Below are 19,932 nucleotides of genomic sequence, written 5' to 3' on the forward strand. Positions count from 1 at the left end.
TCTGGCCTCATTCAGTGGGTTAAGGTTACAGCATTGCCATAAGTTGTGGTGTAGGTCGCAGATGAGGCTCAGAACTGATGTTGCTGTGGCTGTGGCGCAGGCCAGCAGCTACAGCTCCAACTCGACCCCCAGCCTGGGAACCTCCATATGCCATGGGTGCGGCCTTAAAAAGCCCAGAAAAGAGGTTTTTTTTTTTTTTTTTTTTTGGAAGTATGTTTTTAAATTTCCAAATACATGGGAGTTTTCTTTTTTGTGTGTGCAGGAGTTTTCTACTTATTTTCTTTATGTTCATTGCATTATAGTCCGAAAGAAGATAATCTCTGTAGTACCACTCTTTAATTTCAGTGAGGCCTATTCTAGGGCCTAATATGTGTTCACTTTTCTTATATACTTCATGTATGCTCAAAAATAATATTTTTTCCTTTATGACTGATTACAGTGTACTCTATAGGAGCAGTAGATTATTCTTGTACTTTGAACTATGTCTATACTGTCCAATATGGTAACCACAGCCATATGTGGCTATTAAGCATCTGAAATGGGGCTGGTACAACTGAAGAACTGGATATTTTAATTTATCTAAGTATAGTTAATTTTTATTTAAATTAAAACTCCACAAAATATGTTTTCTGGTAGACCTACTTTGTTGTTTTGGTAGGACGAATATTGTTTATTTTCTTGCTGCTGAGTTGTATGAGCTCCTTACATATTTTGGGTAATAATTCCATATCAGATACATGATTTGAAAATGTTTTCTCCCATTGCATAGTTTACCTATTCATTCTATTGATTTTTTTTTCTTTGGCTGTGGAGAGACTTTTGAGTTTGATGTGGTCCCACCTATTCATTTTGATTTTGTTTCTCATGGTTTTGGTATCACGTCCAAAAAAAAAAATTGTTGCCAAGACCAATGTCAAGGAGATTTTTCCCTATGTTTTCTTCTAGGATTTCTACATTTCAGGTCTTCCATTTAAGTCCATAATCCATTTCAAGTTAATCTTTGTGAGTGGTATTAAAATCTGGGTCTAATTTCATGCTTTTGCAGGTGAATATGAAGCTTTCCCAGCACCATTTTTTGAAAAGACTATCATTTCCCATTGAGTATGCTTGCCTCCCATGTCAGATATTAGTGGACCATCTATGCATGGGTTTATTTCTGGGCTCTCACTTCTTTTCTGTTGCTCTGTGTGTGTTTTTATGCCCGTGCCACACAGTTTTGCTTACTATACCTTTGTAATATAGTTTGAAATGGAGAAGTGTGATGCCTCCGGCCTTGTTCTTTCTCAGGATTATTTCAGCTATTCAGGGTCTTTGGTGGTTCCATACAAATTTTAAGATTGTTTTTTCTAATTTCAAAATGCCATTGGAATTTTGATGGAGATTGCACTGAACGTATAGATAATATGGGCATTTTAACATTAACTTTTCCAGTCTATGAACACAGGATATCTTTTCATTTATTTGTGCCTTCTTCAATCTCTTTCATTGGTGTCTTGTAGTTGCCAGTGTACAGACCTTTGACCTCCTTGTTTAAACGTATTCCTAAGTGTGAGGTTTTGATGTCATTGTAAGTGAGATTGTTTCCTTTATCTCTTTTTTAGATATGTTGTTGTTACTATACAGAAATACAATGGATTTTGGTACATCCATTTCATTTGTCCAATTGTTTGATATAGTGTTAAGGATTTTCTATTTACAAGATCATGTCATCAGCAAACACAGACACTTTCATTTGCTCCACATTGATCTCTTTGCCTTTTATTTGTTTTATAGCCTACTTGCTCTGACTACCACTTCAAGTATTATGTGAATAGGAATGGTGGGAGTGGGCATCCTTGTCTTAGTCCTGATCTCAGAAGGAAAGTTTCGCTCTTTCACTATTGAGCATGACATTAGCTGTGAGTTGACATATATGACCTTTATTATATTGAGATATATTTCTTCTATACTACATTTGTTAAGAGTGCTTATCATTAAAGGATGTTGAGTTTGGGGTCAAAGGCTTTTTCTGCATCTATTGAGATGATCCTCATTTATCTCTTTCATTCTAATCTGCTATATCACAGTTATTTATTTGCACATGTTAAATTATCCTTGTATCCCAGGGATAAATCTCACTTGATGATAGTGTATAATCCTTTTAATGTGCAATTGAATTCAGGATGCTAGTATTTTGTTGAGAATTTTTACATCTATATTCATCAATGATAGTGGCCTAGAGTCTTCTCTTCTTGCAATATTCTCATCTAGCTTTGTTTTCAGGGTAATGCTGGCCTTGCGAACTGAGTTTGGACATGTTCCCTCCTTTTCCAGACCTTATAAACTGGCTTTGGTAAGAAAAGACCTTCACCTGTGGTGAGAGGATGGTAGAATATGCTGTGACCCCATAAAGGCCAGAAGGAAAGAAATAGGAGTGTGTTTTGTAAGATTCTTACACTGTGTATGAAATGGAACGATATCACTTAGGGTGAACTGTGATAAGATAAAGATGTACAGTACAAAATAATCAAAAATAATAGGAGACTAAATAGAATTATAAACATAAGATCATTTCATCCAAAAGAAGGCAGAAAAGGGAACAAATAAAGCAGATTAGACAACCTGGGAAGTTTAAATCTAACCATAGATATACACACATCAAATATAAGTGTTCAAACCTCTCCAGTTTATAGACAGAGCAACAGACCGAGTAAAAAAGGAAGATCTAACTATATGCTCCCGACAAACAACTCACTCTAAGTATGAAGATACAAATAGGTAAAAGGTAAAAGGATGGGGAGTTTCCGCTGCCGCACAACGGGATCAGTGGTGTCTCTGGAGCACTGGGATGAAGGTTCGATCCCCAGCAGGTCACAGTGGGTTAAGGATCTGGTGTTACAGCAGCCGGAGTGTAGACTGCAACTGCAGCTCAGATCTTGTCCCTGGCCTGAGAATTCCATATGACACAGGGAGGTCAAAAAGAAAAAAAAAATTAAAATGATGAGAAAATATACTCTGCTGACACTAATCAAAAGAAAGCTTGGCGTTCCTGTTCTGGCTCAGGGGAAACGAATCTGACCAGTATGAGGATACTGGTTCAATCCCTGGCCTCACTCAGTGGGTTCAAGATCTGGCATTGCCAGTGAGCTGCAGTGTAAGTCAAAGATGCATCTCAGTTCTGGAGTTGCTGTGGCTGTGGTGTAGGCCAGCAGCTGTAGCTGTGATTCAACCACTAGCCTGGGAACCTTCGTATGTCACAGGTATGGCCCTAAAAAGACAGACAGACAGACAAAAAGAAAGCAAGCCTGTGCGGCTATATTAATATCAAATTAGGAGTTCCCTTGTGGCTCAGTGGGTTAAGGATCCAGTGTTGTCACTGCTGTGGTTGCCTCAGATGCACACGCACACACAAATGAAATGAAATTTCATAGCAAAAATATTACCAGGAATAAAGGGGTCATTCTATTATTACAAAGGGGTCAATTCATCAAATCCTAAACACTTCCACACCTAATGACAGAGCTCACATCAGAGGTGATAAGTAGGGAAACTAAGGCTCTGAAAGGTTGAGCATTTGTAAAGGTCCCTCAGACAGTGAGTGGAAGAGGCAGGATGGGAACCAGGGCGCCTGCGGGCTCCGACCCTTCCCCCTCTGCTAAGCCGCTGCTCAAGGAGGAGCTGCGGAGTCAGGTGCCTTCCGCACATCTTTGCTGATGGCTGTGATCACTCCTGGGAGACAGAGAACTGTGAGCCCGCCAGTTCAGGGCTACGCACACGGTCCAGCCACAAGTGCCCAAAGACCTCATTTAAATGTGCGAAGCGGGGGTGGAAAGTGGAGAGACACACGGGACCTCGGGGAACAGGCACATCTTTCAGCGTTGCCCGGATTTCTCCTGCTTCCTCAATGGCTCCATTTATAAACGTCCCCAGCGCCCGGGTCAGCGTGGGGGTCAGGGAGGAGGTTAAGGTTGGTGCTGGAGGTTGTGGGGGAAGGAGTTTCTGCCTAATTATTTCTAAGCTTCTGCCCAGACCTTAAAGCCCCAAGACAAACTTCTCTTTCACAGTAAGTTGCTGAGGACGGGTGCCAGGAACGAAGCCCCCCAGGGTAAAGAGAACTTCGGCCCACTTCCTCATTACACCAAACAGCACGCTCTTTGTGTCGCCTCCTCCCACGGCCAGATGTTGTCGAAATGTGCCAAGACCTGGAGCAGCAGGGCACCCAGGACGCAGGGATCACCCAAGGGTGAGAAGTGGGAAGAAGCCAGGAGCCCTGGCAACTTGGTACCAGCACAGCGACCGAGGCGAAATCTTTCTTCGCTCTCTCCCTCATCTGGTTTTAGGGAGAGTGAGAGATCACCAGGAACCAGAGTTGAGAATAGGGGGGTCAATAGAAGGAAAGAGTCAGAACAATCCGGAGTTCCCGTCATGCCTCAGCCGTAATGAACCCAATAGTATCCATGAGGCTGCAGGTTCGATCCCTGGCCTCACTCAGTAGCTTAAGAATCTGGCGTTGCCGTGAGCTGTGGCGTAGGTCGCAGACGCAGCTCCCATCCTGCGTTGCTGTGGCTGCTGTGTAGGCCGGCAGCTGCCGCTCTGATTGGACCCCCAGCCTAGGAACTTCCATATGCCGCGGGTGCTGCCCTAAAAAAATAATAATATAATAATAATAATAAAAGAGTCAGAACAACAAGGAAAACGTCTCCCCAGAGAAATGGGTTTGACGGCACCAGGCCTGGGTTACTACACGACGTGGAGAGAAGGGAGATAAGCTATCCTGGGCCCACCATCACATGAAAATCTGGAGGACACAGAAATATAAACCAATAATGTCTCAGACTGTGCAGGTGTAAAATCTGTAACACGTACAGAGAGTCAGCCAATGCATTTCCCACCCATATGGCAAAGATTCAACTTAGCAACAAGTTTAACTCAAAGGACTGGTGATACAGAAGCTGTCCTAGCTGGCTTATTACCTCGATTTCTGGGAATTTCTCTTTCCTGCACTCTCTACCAGATAAAGGCAAATCCTTGCTCCTGTGAGCAGGCAATGCTGGGAGGCTGACCGGAAGAAAAGGCGGGGGACCAGAGGCTCTGGGCAGCTGCTGATCTCAATGACCAGGTCCTCCTTTTGACCCCCTGCTGCCCCACAGGGGACTCATAGCAGACCCACACCTCAAAAGCTCTCTACTTTTTAATTTTTATTTTTTTTTAATGGCCACACCGGTGGCATATGGAAGTTCCCAGGCCACAGATCAAATCTGAGCGGCAGCTGCAACCTACACCAGATCCTTTAACCCACTGCACCAGGCCAGTGATCGAACCCCTGCCTCCTCAGCAACCTGGGCCACTGCAGTCGGTTCTTAATCCACTGCGCCACAGCAGGAACTCCGAGGCTCTCTGCAGTTTGTGGGTCCTTACCCTGTGACTTTCTGTACACCAGCTTTTCCAGAGCCCGTGAAGTGTTCCCCAAGTTTTAGGCCACTTCCCACCCCCTTGATCAGGTCTTCTTTCTCTGCAGTGGTGAAGGCAGGAAGCCCCTGAGACCCTACAGTCGGGTGGATGGAGGATGGGAGGAGAGCCAAGTTCAGAAGACCCGAGAGGACGTTTTCATGGCGACCTTGAAAGACAACATGGTCTATTCCAAGGACACAAAGGCTAGTGGATGGAGGGCTGTGGGTGGAAGGTGGGAATATGCTGGTTTCACAAGCTCAAGGGCCAGTCCCAAGGAGGCACGACAAGGGGAGTTAGCAGGAAGGAAATACCAGAGCCCCCAAAGTTACACAGGCATTCCCCATCCTCCCAACCCCCCAGAATCAGCTTTCCTCCTTTTCCCGTGGCTTCCGCCGTCCTCATCCCAAGCCTCAGCTTTCACAGGAGCTCTTCAACACCGCTCATCATCAGGGAAATGCAAATTGAAACCACAGGAATCCACCACACCTGTCAGAATGGCTGTCATCAGACAGAAACCAAATAACAAGTGTTGGCAAGAATGTAGACAGAAGGGAACGTTCATGCAGAGTGGGTGGGAATGGAAATTGGTGCGGCCACTGCAGAAAACATTGTGGCGTTTCCTCAAAAAATTAAAAATAGGCCTTCCCGTCGTGGCTCAGTGGAAACGAATCTGACTCGCATCCACAAGGACGCAGGTTCAATCCCTGGCCTCATTCAGTGGGTTAAGGATCCAGCATTGCAGTGAGCTGCGGTGTAGGTCACAGACTCAGCTCAGATCCTGCATTGCTGTGGCTGTGGTGTAGGCCGATGGCTACAGCTCCAATTTGACCCCTATCCTGGAAACCTCCACACGCCATGGGTACGGCCCTGAAAAATAAAAATAAAAATAGAACTACCTTAGGACCCAGGATTTTTCACTGCTGGGTATTTACCTGAAGAAAATGAAAACTAATCCACAAAGCTATTTGCATTCTGCTTTGCATTGCAACCTTATTTGCAATAGCCAAAATATGGAAGACATCTAAGGATCCATCGACAGATGAATAGACGAAGAAAATGTGGTGTCATTGTCTATTCACACACACACACAATGGAAAAAAATGGAATATTACTCAGCTATTTAAAAAGAAAGAGGAGTTCCTGTTGTGGCGCAGCAGAAATGAATCTGACTGGGAACCATGAGGCTTCGGGTTTGATCCCTGGCCTCGCTCAGCAGGTAAACGATCCGGAGTTGTCATGAGCTGTGGTGTAGGTCGCAGATGGGGCTTGGATCCAGCATTGCTGTGGCTGTGGCGTAGGCCAGCGGCTACAGCTCTGATGCCACCCCTAGCCTGGGAAACTCCATATGCCTATGCTGTGGGTGCAGCCCTAAAAAGACAAAAAGAAGGAAAGAAAGAGAGAAAGAAAGAAAGAGAGAGAGAGAGCGAAAGACAGAAACCTTGACATTTGTGATAACATGGATGGATCTAGAAGACGTGCCAAGTGACGCAAGTCAGAGAAAGACAAATATCACGATTTCATTTATAAGTGGAATCTAAGAAAACCAACAGTCAAAACAAAAACGGATTCGTAGATACAGAGAATAAACAAATGTTGCCAGAAGGGAAGGGATCAGGAGTTCGCAAAATAGGTGAAGAGGATTAAGAGGTACAAAGTTCCAGTTCTAAGTCCAGGGATATAACACACGGCATAAAGAAGAATGTAGTCCATAACATTGTAATAACTTTGCACGGGGACAGGAGGTTACTAGCTTTATGGCGATCACTGCATAATGCAGGCAAGTGTACAGTCATTCCGTGTACAGCTGAAACTAACAAATATTGTACGTTAACGACATTTCAGGAAAGAGAGAAGTGCTATTCAACCGACTCAGGAGCGCCTGGAGAGCTGACTTTGCTCTCCCAGCCCGCTGACAGGCTCCCCCTTGTGGCAAAATGGGATATTACCTCTAAGACTTAAAAAACACCAACCCAAGTGTAAATATCAGGCTTGGACCCCGTTGAAGCAAGCACGCCTGGTGTTACCCTCAGAGTCCCAGGAGGCGGTAGCAAGGGCTGGACCTTCCTGACTCTTTTCCTTGGAGCAGTGGGCCTGGTTTCCCAAAAGGGCACTGGCATATCCATGCAAGAAGGACCTTCACTGGTCAACCCCACTCCCCCACGGCTGGGGTGCACACAGGTAGGTTGATGTGCTTGGCACACAGAGGTCCCTCTGCTAGCAGGGAATCAAGTGCTGGCAGAGGAGGGGGAGGGGTGTGGGACCAACCCCTGAGGCAGGTGCTTGTCAGACTCTGAAATTGAACCCTACTTGCCAGCCGATCCTGTTACTGTTTCATGGATGCTGGCAGAAGACAGGACAGCTCTGGAACAGAGACAAAGAATTGATGGTCGTGGCACAGCAAGCAGCATGGACATCGCGATGGCCAGGGTTCCGCTGGGCCCCTAAAACCCCAGACAGTAGCTCCAAAGGACCCCTGCGGATGCCACAGAGGCAGTAGGCTTGGTGTGCCATCAAAGACATGGAGCTCGGGGAATGAGAGCAAGCCATCACAAGCCTGGTCTTTCTCCAACAGGGATCAGCACCTCATCCCTGGAGGGTGCTGCCAATAGTACCCTGAGAAATGGCCTGAGTAAACACCACACAGGACTTCACCTTCTCCTCAAGCCCAGAAAATGCAGGGAGTTCAAGACCCAAGACCCACTGCCCCTGGCAAAGGCTCCTTCCCCCACTCTTTCCCCCCTCCCCCACCCCCATCTCTGTGCGGGGCCTCACCAGCTCCATGACTCACAAGCTGATTATTCCCGCTGGACAAGACTGCATCAGAAAGGTGCTCATACCCTGATCTTTGGTGACTCTCACAGATGTGGGATACAGGAAGGGTTCTGGGCTATAGCGGCCCCCTGACCTACCCTTCTGTGTGAGTTTGGAGGTGGGGGGAGAATGTATGCAGTGCCCCCTGGCACCCCAGTGCAGTGGGGGCAGCAGCCAGTTCGATCCCTGACCAGGGAACTTACAAATGCCACAGGTGCAGCTAAATGAAATTTTTTTTTTCTCAAAGAAAACAGAGATGAAATGATGCCATGAATGAAGCCAGCAATGAAGCCAGACCGCCTGACTGTGCATGGGGCCTAGAAGGCCAAACCATCTGGGTCTCAGCCCTTCCAGAGAATGCTGGCTCGAGAGTTCTGGAGTGAAAACACAAAGCAGGGCAGCACTCTGGAGGTCCGACAACAACGGACAGGCTCAGCAAAGCAATCCTAGCCTGAGTCCCCTTGGGCCCTGTCGTCCTAGACGCCAATCAGAAGTGGGAAGCCCGGGAGTTCACACTGTGGCATCGCAGGTTAAGAACCCAACTAGTATCCATGAAGATGCAGGTTCGACCCCTGGCCTCGCACAGTGGGTCAAGGATCCAGTGTTGCCCTGAGCTGTGGTGTAGGTCACAGACATGGCTCTCATCTGGCATTGCTATGGCTGTGGCATAGGCCAGCAGCTGTAGCTCCAATTCGACCCCTAGCCTGGCAGCTTCCATATGCCATGGGTGTGGCCCTAAAGAAAAAAATAAAAGAAAATAAGGAAGTGGGAAGCAGAGAGCACCTAGTGAATTAGGGGAGGCCTGTCTGGAGGAGGAGTGCCCTGAGATGCTCAGAGCGCTTGCCCGCCACCTGGACTAAGTGTCCATGGCTCCTTACGTTCTACTCACCTGTGCTGAGCAAGAGAAGAACCTGGGAACCTTGCGGAGAAGAGACATGAAAGGGTAGACGACTGAGTGGAAGAGAGATAGGAAGGCTTAGAGGTGTGGACTAGTGCTCCTCAGAATCCTACTTAACCCACTGGAAGTACCAATTCAAAAGCTCCAGATTCAGGACAAGGATGGGGACAGGGAGGGACACTGCCAGCCCACTCCTCAGACTCAAGGAAAGAGCCTAAGTGTGGACTTTGTCCTTGTCCCAAGCTCCCCAGGGAGACACTGGCCTGGCCAAGCCCCATGGTCCTAGAGTTCTCTCATGGCAGTATTTTGGTTTTTTCTTGCTTTGTATTAGGTGAACAATACATGGAAATTCTGCCTTCAGTATTTAGTTGGGTTTTCATGGAAGAAAAACCAAATAGCTCAGAAGGAAATAATCCGGCCAGCAAAATTTCAAAGCAACTTCTGACCTTTGAACAAATCAAGAAAATCACGTGCCAGGGGAGAAGTCAGATCAATGAGGACACCCCAGAGCCACGGGAAGAGGCCAGGCCTGAGGCAGGCTGGACAGTGAGCTCCGTGCCCCCAACTATAGGAGGGATGCGGCGGGGTGGGCAAGGGAGCAGTGAGGGGGTGGGGGCGGTGGTGGAGCCTCCAGAGACCTGAGTCCCGGGCTGGGCCGGTATGCGGACAGGGCCAGGGCACAGAGTCACTCAGACACCCAGAGGAACTTCCTGGAGGGATTCAGATGTCCGAGGAGGGCCAGGACAGCTTGCCAAGAAGAGGGGAGAAGCTTGTTCCTGACCCGTCGGGTGTGAGACAGTGAGAGGTCAAGATCGCAAGGTCCTGACAAAGGAAGCAGCTGAGGGTGGGGCTGGGCCAGAGAGGAGGGGGGGAAAGGGCCAGAGGGCCAAGTGGGGGTCCTTCTGTGGTCACCTCCTGCCCACCCAGCATGGAACCCCCAGCAGAGTCTCCTACAGGCAGGACCAAAGTCAAGGTCAGTCTGAGGACACCCACCGTAGGAGGGGCCCGTTGCTGCAAATTATCCCCTTCTTAACAATTCCTCCATCACTTCAGAATAGCATGTCCCTCTGTGTCCAGGGGACCCCTCTGCAGCCAGCCTGTCATCCCCCAGGGATTCACGGAATGGCCTGCATTTCTACGTGAGGGATTTCCTCTGTATTCTATGTGTTTTATTTGATATGTTAAAAATTACCTTGAAAGGAGTTCCCTTTGTGGCTCAGTGGGTTAAGAACCCAACATAGTGTCCATGAGGATGCAGGTTCAGTCCCTGGCCTCACTCAGCAGGTTAAGGATCCAGTGTTGCCACAAGCTGCAGAGTAGTTTGCAAATGTGGCTCAGATCTGGCATGGCTATGGCTGTGGTGTAGGCTGGCAGCTGCAGCTCCAATTCAACCCTTAGCCTGGGAACTTCCAGATGCCACAGGTGCGGCCCTAAAAGTACATAAATAAATAAATTTTGATTACCTTGAAAGAAAATAAATTGGAGTTCCCATTGTGGCTCAGCGGAAATGAATCTGACGAGTGTCCGTGAGGATGCAGATTCGATCCCTGGACTCACTCAGTGGGTTAAAGGATCTGGCATTGCCATGAGCTGTGGTGTAGGTCACAGATGCGGCTGAGATCCCACGTCACTATGGCTGTGGTGTAGGCCGGCAGCTGCTACTCAATTCAGCCCCTAGCCTGGAAACGTCCATATGCTGCAGGTGTGGCCCTAAAAAACCAAAGAAAAGAAAGGAAAAAAATCAATTTTTTTAATTAAAAAATAAAAATGATCTTGAGAATAACTGGCAAGGGAGTAGATGGCACAAAAAGCTAAGACCTGCTGACCTGGAGGGGTGGGAAGTGCAGAGGTCACAGGCTGGAGGAAAAGACACAGGCTGGAATGTGCCTCGTTTGTTGGATCTTGGGCGCTCATCGGATGGGAGGGGCCCCGAATCTGACTCCAACTTCCCTTTTGCATTTACCATCCCACCTGTCCAACCCCTCAGTTCTCTTCCTGAACCCTGTTTCCACCAGGTTGACCTCAATGAGCCTCAAGTAGGTCTGATTCCATCTCTTTGGGTCTTTGCTCATGTATCCACTGATTGGTTTTTCTACGTGTTTATAGGCTGTCTTCTTTCTGCCAGGAGCTGAACTACAGAGCTAGTCCTGTAAACATATCTGCTGCTACCAGGGACACCAGATGCCACGGTGGACCAGTGACACCACCCAGAGGATGCTGGGTGCGCCTCCCCCACCCCCTCCCCAGGTAAGATCTGCCCCACTGTCCCAAGAAGCTGCAAAGACTACCAGAAAGGGTTGTCCACTGCACCTGCTTCTTTGCTTCACTGATGCCTGATTCAGTGTCCGGGTGTCCAGCAGACACGAGCATCTGCTTCACTGAGCCCAAGCCACGTGCTCCTGTTCTGTTGCAGGGGAGGCTGCTCTGTTGCAGGGGAAGCTGCGAGAGGGGTGTCTGGCCATCTGCTTCCATGATGGAAATTCCCCAGGCAGAGATGGGAGGAAGGCAGAGATGCGAATGGCGCCCAGACAGAACACTCGTGGAGCAGCATGTGGGAGATAGAGGGTTGCACCCTAGCCAGGGCCCAGCCTCTGGACATGTTGTGAGCTTCTCTTGAGGGCAGAGGTGAAGTATGGTTGGACAACAGCCAAATCCCACTACTCACCACAGGGAGGGGATGTCACAATAGCCTGGAAGGGTGACACACATCCCAGGCCTCAGCCACTTGCCACATACCTGCAGCTCCCTGGCATTCTTCCACCCAGGGCAGGCAGAGGTCCCAGTCCCCAGACCGGCTGGTTCAGCTCTCAATTTGCAGATCAGCTGCAGACTCACTGAGCACAGACTCCGCCATCTGGGCACCTCTCATTGGCCTGTGGATTCACCACCCCTGGACTGGGCTCAAAGCCCAGCCATTCCCATAACTACACCTGGCTCGATCTCCACATCATCTGCTCCGAGCTCCAGGCTCTGGGGAATTCTGGAAACTTCCAGCCAGGGACCGTGGGCACAATGGCACCTGTCCTGCTGCCCCTGCTGCTCCTTTTGGGCCCTGCAGTCCCCAAGGAGACCCAAACTGGTAAGTAGGAAGCAAGAGGTGGGTTTGGAGAAGAAGGGAGGGGGAGGTAAGGAATTGGACAGACAGGCTGGGAGGAGGGCCTAGATGCAGCTGGGATTGCCAAGTGTACTGTAGGAATGAATGGCCAAGGCTGTCAACTAACTCAACCCACACGCTTCTAGAAGTACTCAGGGAGCCTCAGGACTCAGGCACAGTAAGACCTTAAAGAATCAGAATCTAAAACTCTTAATTTACAGATAAATAAAACTAAGACCCAGAGAGGTAGAGTGACTTGCCTAGGGTCACACAGCCAGGACAGAGCAGAAACCACACAAGCAGAACTTCTCATTCCTTCCCTCCTTCTAACCACTGGATGTCCCTGTCTGACTTTCAGGGAACTTGAGGGTGACCCCCAAGGGGCAGATGTGAAAGCAAGTCAACTGGAGAGATGGTTCTAGAAGGAAACTCATTTCCACATTCCAGAGTCAGACATTACTATACTGAGCCTGGAAGGATAGTGACTAGGATAGAAGCCAGCAGGAGCTTGGGAAGAACACAGGCCAGTTCTAGAAGAGGGAAACGATGCTGTCTTTTGGCAGACAGATTTTCAGGATGAAGAAACGTAAGCCAAACTGTGCGAGCTTCAAATTTGTTACATATGAACTGTCAGAAATATGTTTGTTAGTTTTATAACAATTCATCACATTTAGAATGTTAATTGCACCCTACACCAAAATCAGTATTAGGTTCTCCAGAGAAACGGAACTAATAGGACATTAGAGAAAAATATTGATTTTAAGGAATTGGCTCACACAGTTGTGGGTCTAGGCTGGCAAATCAGAAGTCTGCAGGGTAGGTCAACAGGCTGGAGACCATAGAAGAGCTGAGGCTGCCGTCTGGAATCCAAAAGCAATCTGGAGGCAAAATTCCTTCTTTGGGGGGACCTCAGTCTTTCCTCTTATGTCCTTCCACTGATTAGACGAGGCCCACCCACATTACAGAGGGTAATCTGCTTTACTTGAGGTCTACTGAGTTAAATGTCTATCACACTTAGAAACTCATAAGTCAAACTATTGCCTTTGGAATTGATAAGCAATGAGATCCTGCTGTATAGCACTGGGAACTATATCTAGTCACTTATGATGGAGCATGATGGAGGGTAATGTGAGCAAAAGAATGTATATATGTATGTGTGACTGGGTCTCTTTGCTGTACAGTAGAAAATTGACAGAACACTGTAAACCAGCTATAATGGCAAAAATAAAAATCATTTAAAAAATAAATAAATAGAACTACCTATAGAATAGATTCTTTAAAAAAAAAAAAAAAAAAGGAAAAAGAAACTCCTTAGCAAAAATAATTTCATTGCCTGTACTAGGAATCAGCCATATGACCCATAACACTGCAAATACCCATGGGAGTTATATGATGAATTATGAATTTGGGGAATATGCCCCCATCTCCCACTTATCAAATTACCTCTCCCTGCCTCATTACCAAAATGCAAGGTACCGCCCTGGAAATTCTGAGATCCATCCTGGCCTTACCCTATGGCAAGCTGCTCTAGGTCATTTTCTGAGTCTTCTCGCAAATTCTCCTTCCTATACTTTCTAAATGTATATGTTTGTCAGGTTAGACTAGGCTATGCTCCAGGAACAAAGTTTTTGGTGCCCTGACCCCTCAAATATTTATTTCTTACTCATGTGAAGTTGAATACAGATCAGACAACTTTTCTCTCCTCCATGGGGTGACGCAGGAATCCAGGCTCTGTGCATCTCAGGATTCTTCTCTTTCACTCTGTGATATCCACAGTCATCACCTAAAGAGAAGAGAGAAAAATGGAGCAAAGGAGCTCGTAGGGCCTCACGGGCAAAAGAAAGACATCCCTTCACTCACATTTCCTCTTGACAGAACTCAACCACGTGGTCGCAATATACCTACAAAGAGGCTGAGAATTCTCTCTTCTTAAATGCCTAGAAGACATGACGTAGTGAAGGCGCAGAATGGGCTCTGAAATATCACGCCCAGCAGAGACACAGAGTCCTTCCACTCGGGGGAGGCTCAGGGGGCCTGAGGCTGACAGCAGGGTGGAGACAGCTGAGGGGGAAGCAGCCCAGCGACCTCTCCCCGCCTTCGAGGCCCCCTACTGCCCCACACGGAGACTCGCCTGCAACGGACCCCCACTCCTCTGAGTCTGCTCCCTTTTTGCAGGGCCTTACACTCTGAGCTTCCTCTACACCGGGCTGTCCAGGCCCGGGAAAGGCTTCCCCAGCTTTCAGGCCATGGCCTACCTCAATGACCAGCCCTTCTTCCGCTACGAGAGCGATGGCAGGAAGGCTGAGCCCCTGGGCCCCTGGAGCCAGGTGGAAGGGATGGAGGACTGGGAAAAGGAGAGCGAGCTTCAGAAGGCCAGGGAGGACATCTTCATGGCGACCCTGAGAGACATCATGGACTATTACAAGGACAGAGAAGGTCAGTGGTCGCTGGACGCCGGGGTGGAGGGTCTTAGCTCAAGAGGCAGCCCTCAGTTGTGAGCAGGATGGAAATAATCCCTCCCAAAGGAGGACTGGGAAGCACAGGGAAGAGCCCCCTGGTGTCTAGAGGTTAAGGATCCAGCGCTATCGCTGCTTTGGCTCAGCTCACTGCTGTGGCGCGGGTTCAGTCCCTGGCCTGGGAACTTCCACATGATGTGGGCATGGCAAAAAAAGAAAAAAAGAAAAAAAAAAAGAAAAGCACAAGTAGAAATACACAGAGGAGTTCCCATCGTGGCTCAGTGGTTAACGAATCCGACTAGGAACCACGAGGTGGCGGGTTCGATCCCTGGCCTTGCTCAGTGGGTTAAGGATCCAGCGTTGCCGAGAGCCATGGTGTAGGGTGCAGATGTGGCTCGGATCTGGCTGCTGTGGCTCTGGTGTAGGCCGGCAGCTACAGCTCTGATTAGACTCCCAGCCTGGGAACCTTCATATGCCACGGGAATGGCCCTAGAAAAGGCAAAAAGACAAAAAAAAAAAAAGAAGAAGAAGAAGGTGTGAGCCTCACCCCTGCCCAGGGATGCGGGTGGAGAATGAGATAACCTTGGAGTCGGCCTGCCCTGGGTTCACATGGTGGCTCCACCAATCCCTCGCTACTTGACAGGGAACACGTTTCTTAGTTATCGGTGTGAATCTGCAAAAATGGGAGCCTTGAGACCTGCCTCCAAGAGACTGTAAATCTTACCTGAGTAAATTCCACAAAGGCTAGAACCGTAGTCTGTCTTGCTCTGCCCAAGAGCGCCATCACCTAGGCCAGCCAGTGCTACTTGCTCATGTGGAATTTGCAGAATGATTGACAGGAGGCACCTGGCATAGACCGTGGCCCATACTCAGAGCTCAGAAAGCTCTGAATTCAAGACCAGAGACTGTCAGAGTCACAGGGACTCACAGGGGTCTCCCCCACCCCCATCCCCACCCACAATGAGCAGACTCCAAGGGGTCAGCTGAGCTCGTGGCATGAGGAGCCAGTGCAGAGCTGAGCACAGGGGCCACTTCTCATGTCTCCCAGCCTAGTGCTCTTTCTCCTGAACCCCACTGCCCACCCTAAAGGGCGAGAGTCAGAAGATGGGCTTCTGAGTACAGAAATGCCTGGAAAGCTACGTAGAATCTGAAAGTTTGCAGAAGGAAGCAAGAGTTATGCAGAATCCTGAAGGATGTGGGTAGGATGGGAAGCCCTGGTAAGGAAGGTGGCCTGGGCTGTGTCAGAAATAGGAAAAGGGGAGTCTCCTATTTCTGGAAAAGTGGTCCCGTAGTTAGTATCCAGCACTTTTTTACCACTGCAGCCCAGGTTCAGTCCCTGGTCTGAGAACTGAGATCCCACATCAAGCCACTGATTCCATGGCCAAAAAAAGAAAGAAAGAAAGAAAAGGAAGGGCCTCCCTGCAGCATATGGAAGTTCCCAGGATAGGGAATCGGAGCTGTAGCTGAGGCCTACAGCACAGCCACAGCAACACGGAATCCAACCCACGCCTGCAACCTACACCACAGCTCACACCAATACGGTATCCTTAACCCACTGAGCAGGGCCAGGGATCAAACCCACATCCTCATGGATAATAGTCAGGTTCTTAACCCACTAAGCCATGACGGGAACTCCAAAAAAAATTTTTAAAGAAAAGAGAAAGAAAGAAGAGAAACAGGAAACGGTCCTGCACAGGTGCCCAGAGGGGGGAAAAAAAGAAAAATTTTTTTAAAAAGAGAAAGAGGAGTTCCTGTTGTGGTGCAGCCAAAACAAATCTGACTGACATCCATGAGGATGCGGGTTCGATCCCTGTCCTCGCTCAGGGGGTCGGGAATCCAGCATTGCCGTGGGCTGTGGTGCAGGTCGCAGACATGGCTTGGATAGCACATTGCTGTGGCTGTGGCGCAGGCCGGCAGCTGTAACTCCAATTCGACCCCTAGCCTGGGAACCTCCATATGCCACAGGTGAGGCCCTAAAATAACAAATTAAAAAGGCAAAGAAACAAAGAAAGAGAAAGAAATAAAAGAAATAGGAAAAGATCCTGCACATGTGCCTGGAAGAACACAGAGAGGCATTCCGATTGACTGGCATAAAAATGTTGATGAGAGTAGTTATGAATAAAGGGCATAGAGAGGGGAGTTTCCCAGTGCCCTTGCAGGTTAGGGGTCCGGCATTGTCACTGCTATGACGTAGGTTCAATTCCTGGCCCAAGAATTGCCACATGCCACATGCACAGCCAAACCATAAAAACCTTTTTAAAAAAGGAAGAATAAAGAGAGGAACACAGAGTATTAGAAATCATAGTAGCTAACGTTTATTGAGCACTTACTATGCCCCAGGCACATGTACCAACACATGCAGTGCTTACAGCAACCCTCTGCAACAGCACTGCTGCCATTGCCATTTCAGGGGTGACGTAACTGAAGCACAGAGAGGGCAATGGCTCCCATTCATGCAACAAGCCCAGCAGGGGCGGAGAGAGACCTGGGATGGGAGCCCATATAGCCGGAGGTCAGAGCCAGTGCCAAGAGCACTGGTCAGTATCCAGTAAACACCGGCTTTCATAATTAAAACAAAGAGCTTGTGTCCCCCTTCCCTGGGGAAGGGAGGCGGGGCTTTAGAGATTCCTACTAAGGTTTTCAAGCACAGGAAAAGGGGGTGATCAAAGTATGTTTTCTCAGGTGCTGACATCGACTGTACTGAGAACTCAGAAAAAAAAGGAGAAATGTTGTAACCCGTATAAAACTACAAACAGTTTCTGCTTAACTTGGAGACGAATTTCAGTGGGGCTGGGGCTGGGTCCAGGGCTCACCGTATATTCACACAAAGGTCCTTACATGAAATGATGCAGAGGGGCTGGCACATCTGTCCTAGGCCTGCAGCTCTCAGAGATGCCCGAGGTGGAAAGAGTCACCTCCTCTCAGCCTGGGCTCCAACACCAAACCACACCTAGGGTCCCCCTCTCCGTCCGGGGCGTGTCGGACTCTCTGTGTCTGACCCCATGTGCCTCCCTAAAGGGATTACAGGCGTAGATTCCAAAGGCCTTTTTTGCTGTCGGGTTGCGTGGGAGGCAGAGCTCCGAAGACCCCGGCTGACCGCCTTCCGGGGGGCCGGGGGAGGCTGCAGGGTCGCACACCTTTCAGGGCAGGTTTGGCTGTGAGCTCCGGAACGACCAGCGCCAGGCAGCGTTCTGGAGGTACGCCTACGACGGTCGCGACTTCATCGAGTTCAACAAAGAAATCCCAGCCTGGGTGGCTCTGGACCCAGCAGCCGTGAACACCAAGCTGAAGTGGGAGGCCGAAGCGGTCTACGTGCAGCGGGCCAAGGCCTACCTGGAGGAGGAGTGTCCGGGGATGCTGCGGAGGTACCTGGAACACGGCAGGGGCCACCTGGACCAGCAAGGTACCCGCTGCTTCCTACGCCCTGGTCGCCCCCTGCTCTCCCCCCAACCCCTCAGCTGAGAAAGACCCAGGGGATCTCAGGCTGGGAGCTTGGGGACCAGCTCAGGCACATCCGGTCGTCCTTTCTCTCTGTGACGATGCCACCCGGCTTGGCTGTCGGGGGAAGGCAGGTGTGTGTGAAATGCCTGCCCTGCCAGGATGGAAACTGGCGTGACCAGGTGCGGGCGGGATGGACTGGCACAGGCTGAGACTGAATTTGAGAGGTTCTGAGGGAGGGGTCGCGGGGCCCGGAGCAGGGAAGGGTCTGATGGACGGACAGACAGACCCAGTGGCAGCCTAGCGAAGGGGCGGGGCTGACCCACCCCCCCTCCCCCGGGCCGGGTCAGAGGTTGGTGGGAAAATAGAAAAATGCCTGGCGCTCAGTTTCTCGGCAGCGGCAGCGGCAGCGGCAAGTCAATACCTGCTGGAAGGGGCCGGCGGCCCATGATCCGACGGGGAAGGTCGTGGGAGGCCCCTGCCTTCCCCGAGCCTCAGAGGTTTCCTTGCAAGCAGACGCCGAGCTCAAGGCCCTGCGCAGCCCTGACATCCCCGGGTGGGGAGGGGATGGGGAGCCGTGCGCTGAGCGACTTCAGGCCCTTGACACCCACGCTGTGTCCCTCCACAGCCCCTCCCTCCGTGTCGATCACCCGCCACGTGGCCCCAGGACAGAACGGGACCCTCAAGTGCCTGGCCTATGACTTCTACCCAGGAAGAATCGGTCTGCGCTGGACTGGCGCTGGTGGAGCACAAGAGGCTGAGTCTGGGGGAGACGTTCTTCCCAGTGGAAATGGCTCTTACCAGTCCTGGGTGGTGGTGGGGGTCCCCCCTCAGGACAGAGCCCCTCACTCGTGCCACGTGGAGCACAGCAGCCTGGCCCAGCCCCTCACTGTCCCTTGGGCAGGGCTGCAAGAACTGAGGGTGGGAGGCAACATTGGGACTCCGGCCCAGTAGGTGCCCTTGCTGTGGGACAGGAGCCATGTGAACTCTGGCAATGCCAGCCAAGGCGAGCAGCCAGGCCCAGGGGGCCGGGGGGTGGATTCCCAGAAGAGTGCCAGCACTGGGCACCATCACTGCTAAATTGCCTTCCCAAATCCCATTATCTATGTGTAAAATCAATCAGCGGTCATTGCATGGCCTAGAACACCGTATGTAAAGGATTTTTGTGTTTTATTTTTATTTGGCTGCACTGGCAGCATGTAGTTCTTGGGCCAGGGATCGATCCTGAGCCACAGCAGTGACAATGCAGGGTCCTTCCCCCACTAGGCCACCAGGGAACCCCTAGAAAGGTACTTTTTAAACTGTGAAATGCTGTAGAAATGTAAGGTTTTATCATGTGTCCTGACCCCCAAACTTTGGATGCCCCTGAAATTCTTGGTATCCGCTAGATGCAGTGTTTACTAGGCATCTTACCTGAGGCATCCACCATAGGGTGGCCTGGACCACCCGTTTCCTTAGGCACGGTCCCCTTTGGTCATGAGGCCGAGGACTCTGCAGCCTCTTTAATACAAACCCAAGCCTCTGCTGTACCTCAGATTCCCCAGCAGTCCCTAGCTCCCTGTGAAACACCAGCCCCACCTGGGTCCCAGCTCCCTGAGCTTCCCCTACACTCCAAGATATGCTTCCAAGAAGCAGGGATCAGCTCTGATGTTCTTAGACTCCCTCCAAATTCATTCAAGTGCGTTTTTCTTTTTCTTTTTTTTTTTTTTTTTTTCTTTTTTTTTGGGCCTCACCCACAGCATATGGAGATTCCCAGGCTAGGGGTCTAATCGGAGCTGTAGCCGCCGGCCTACAGCACAGCCACA

The 19,932-nt window shown here is 49.7% G+C and overlaps 1 protein-coding gene and 1 long non-coding RNA gene across 8 annotated transcripts; one reads left to right on the forward strand and one right to left on the reverse strand.

Moving 5' to 3' along the window:
- Positions 1-2,647: 2,647 nt before the first annotated feature.
- LOC146404365 (uncharacterized) lies at positions 2,648-11,564 on the reverse strand. The gene is made up of 2 exons (XR_014840113.1): positions 11,450-11,564; positions 2,648-2,926 (listed from the first exon to the last, which is right to left on the reverse strand). It is a non-coding gene; the product is annotated as an uncharacterized LOC146404365 (long non-coding RNA).
- On the forward strand, positions 7,273-19,287 carry AZGP1 (alpha-2-glycoprotein 1, zinc-binding). 7 transcript variants are annotated; one of them, XM_085015689.1, is made up of 7 exons: positions 8,489-8,652; positions 9,471-9,685; positions 9,810-9,958; positions 11,265-12,218; positions 14,409-14,669; positions 17,817-18,092; positions 18,756-19,286. In XM_085015689.1, the coding sequence occupies exons 4-7, from the start codon at positions 12,152-12,154 to the stop codon at positions 19,079-19,081; spliced, it is 930 nt and encodes a 309-aa protein (XP_084871815.1). In that variant the 5' UTR covers positions 8,489-8,652; positions 9,471-9,685; positions 9,810-9,958; positions 11,265-12,151; the 3' UTR covers positions 19,082-19,286.
- Positions 19,288-19,932: the final 645 nt, after the last annotated feature.

This window comes from Sus scrofa, chromosome 3, assembly GCF_054392235.1.
Source record: "Sus scrofa isolate SSC_HxYL_T2T_F1_AM1 chromosome 3, Sscrofa_HxYL_maternal_Yorkshire_Landrace_v2.0, whole genome shotgun sequence".
Classification (NCBI taxonomy): domain Eukaryota; kingdom Metazoa; phylum Chordata; class Mammalia; order Artiodactyla; family Suidae; genus Sus; species Sus scrofa.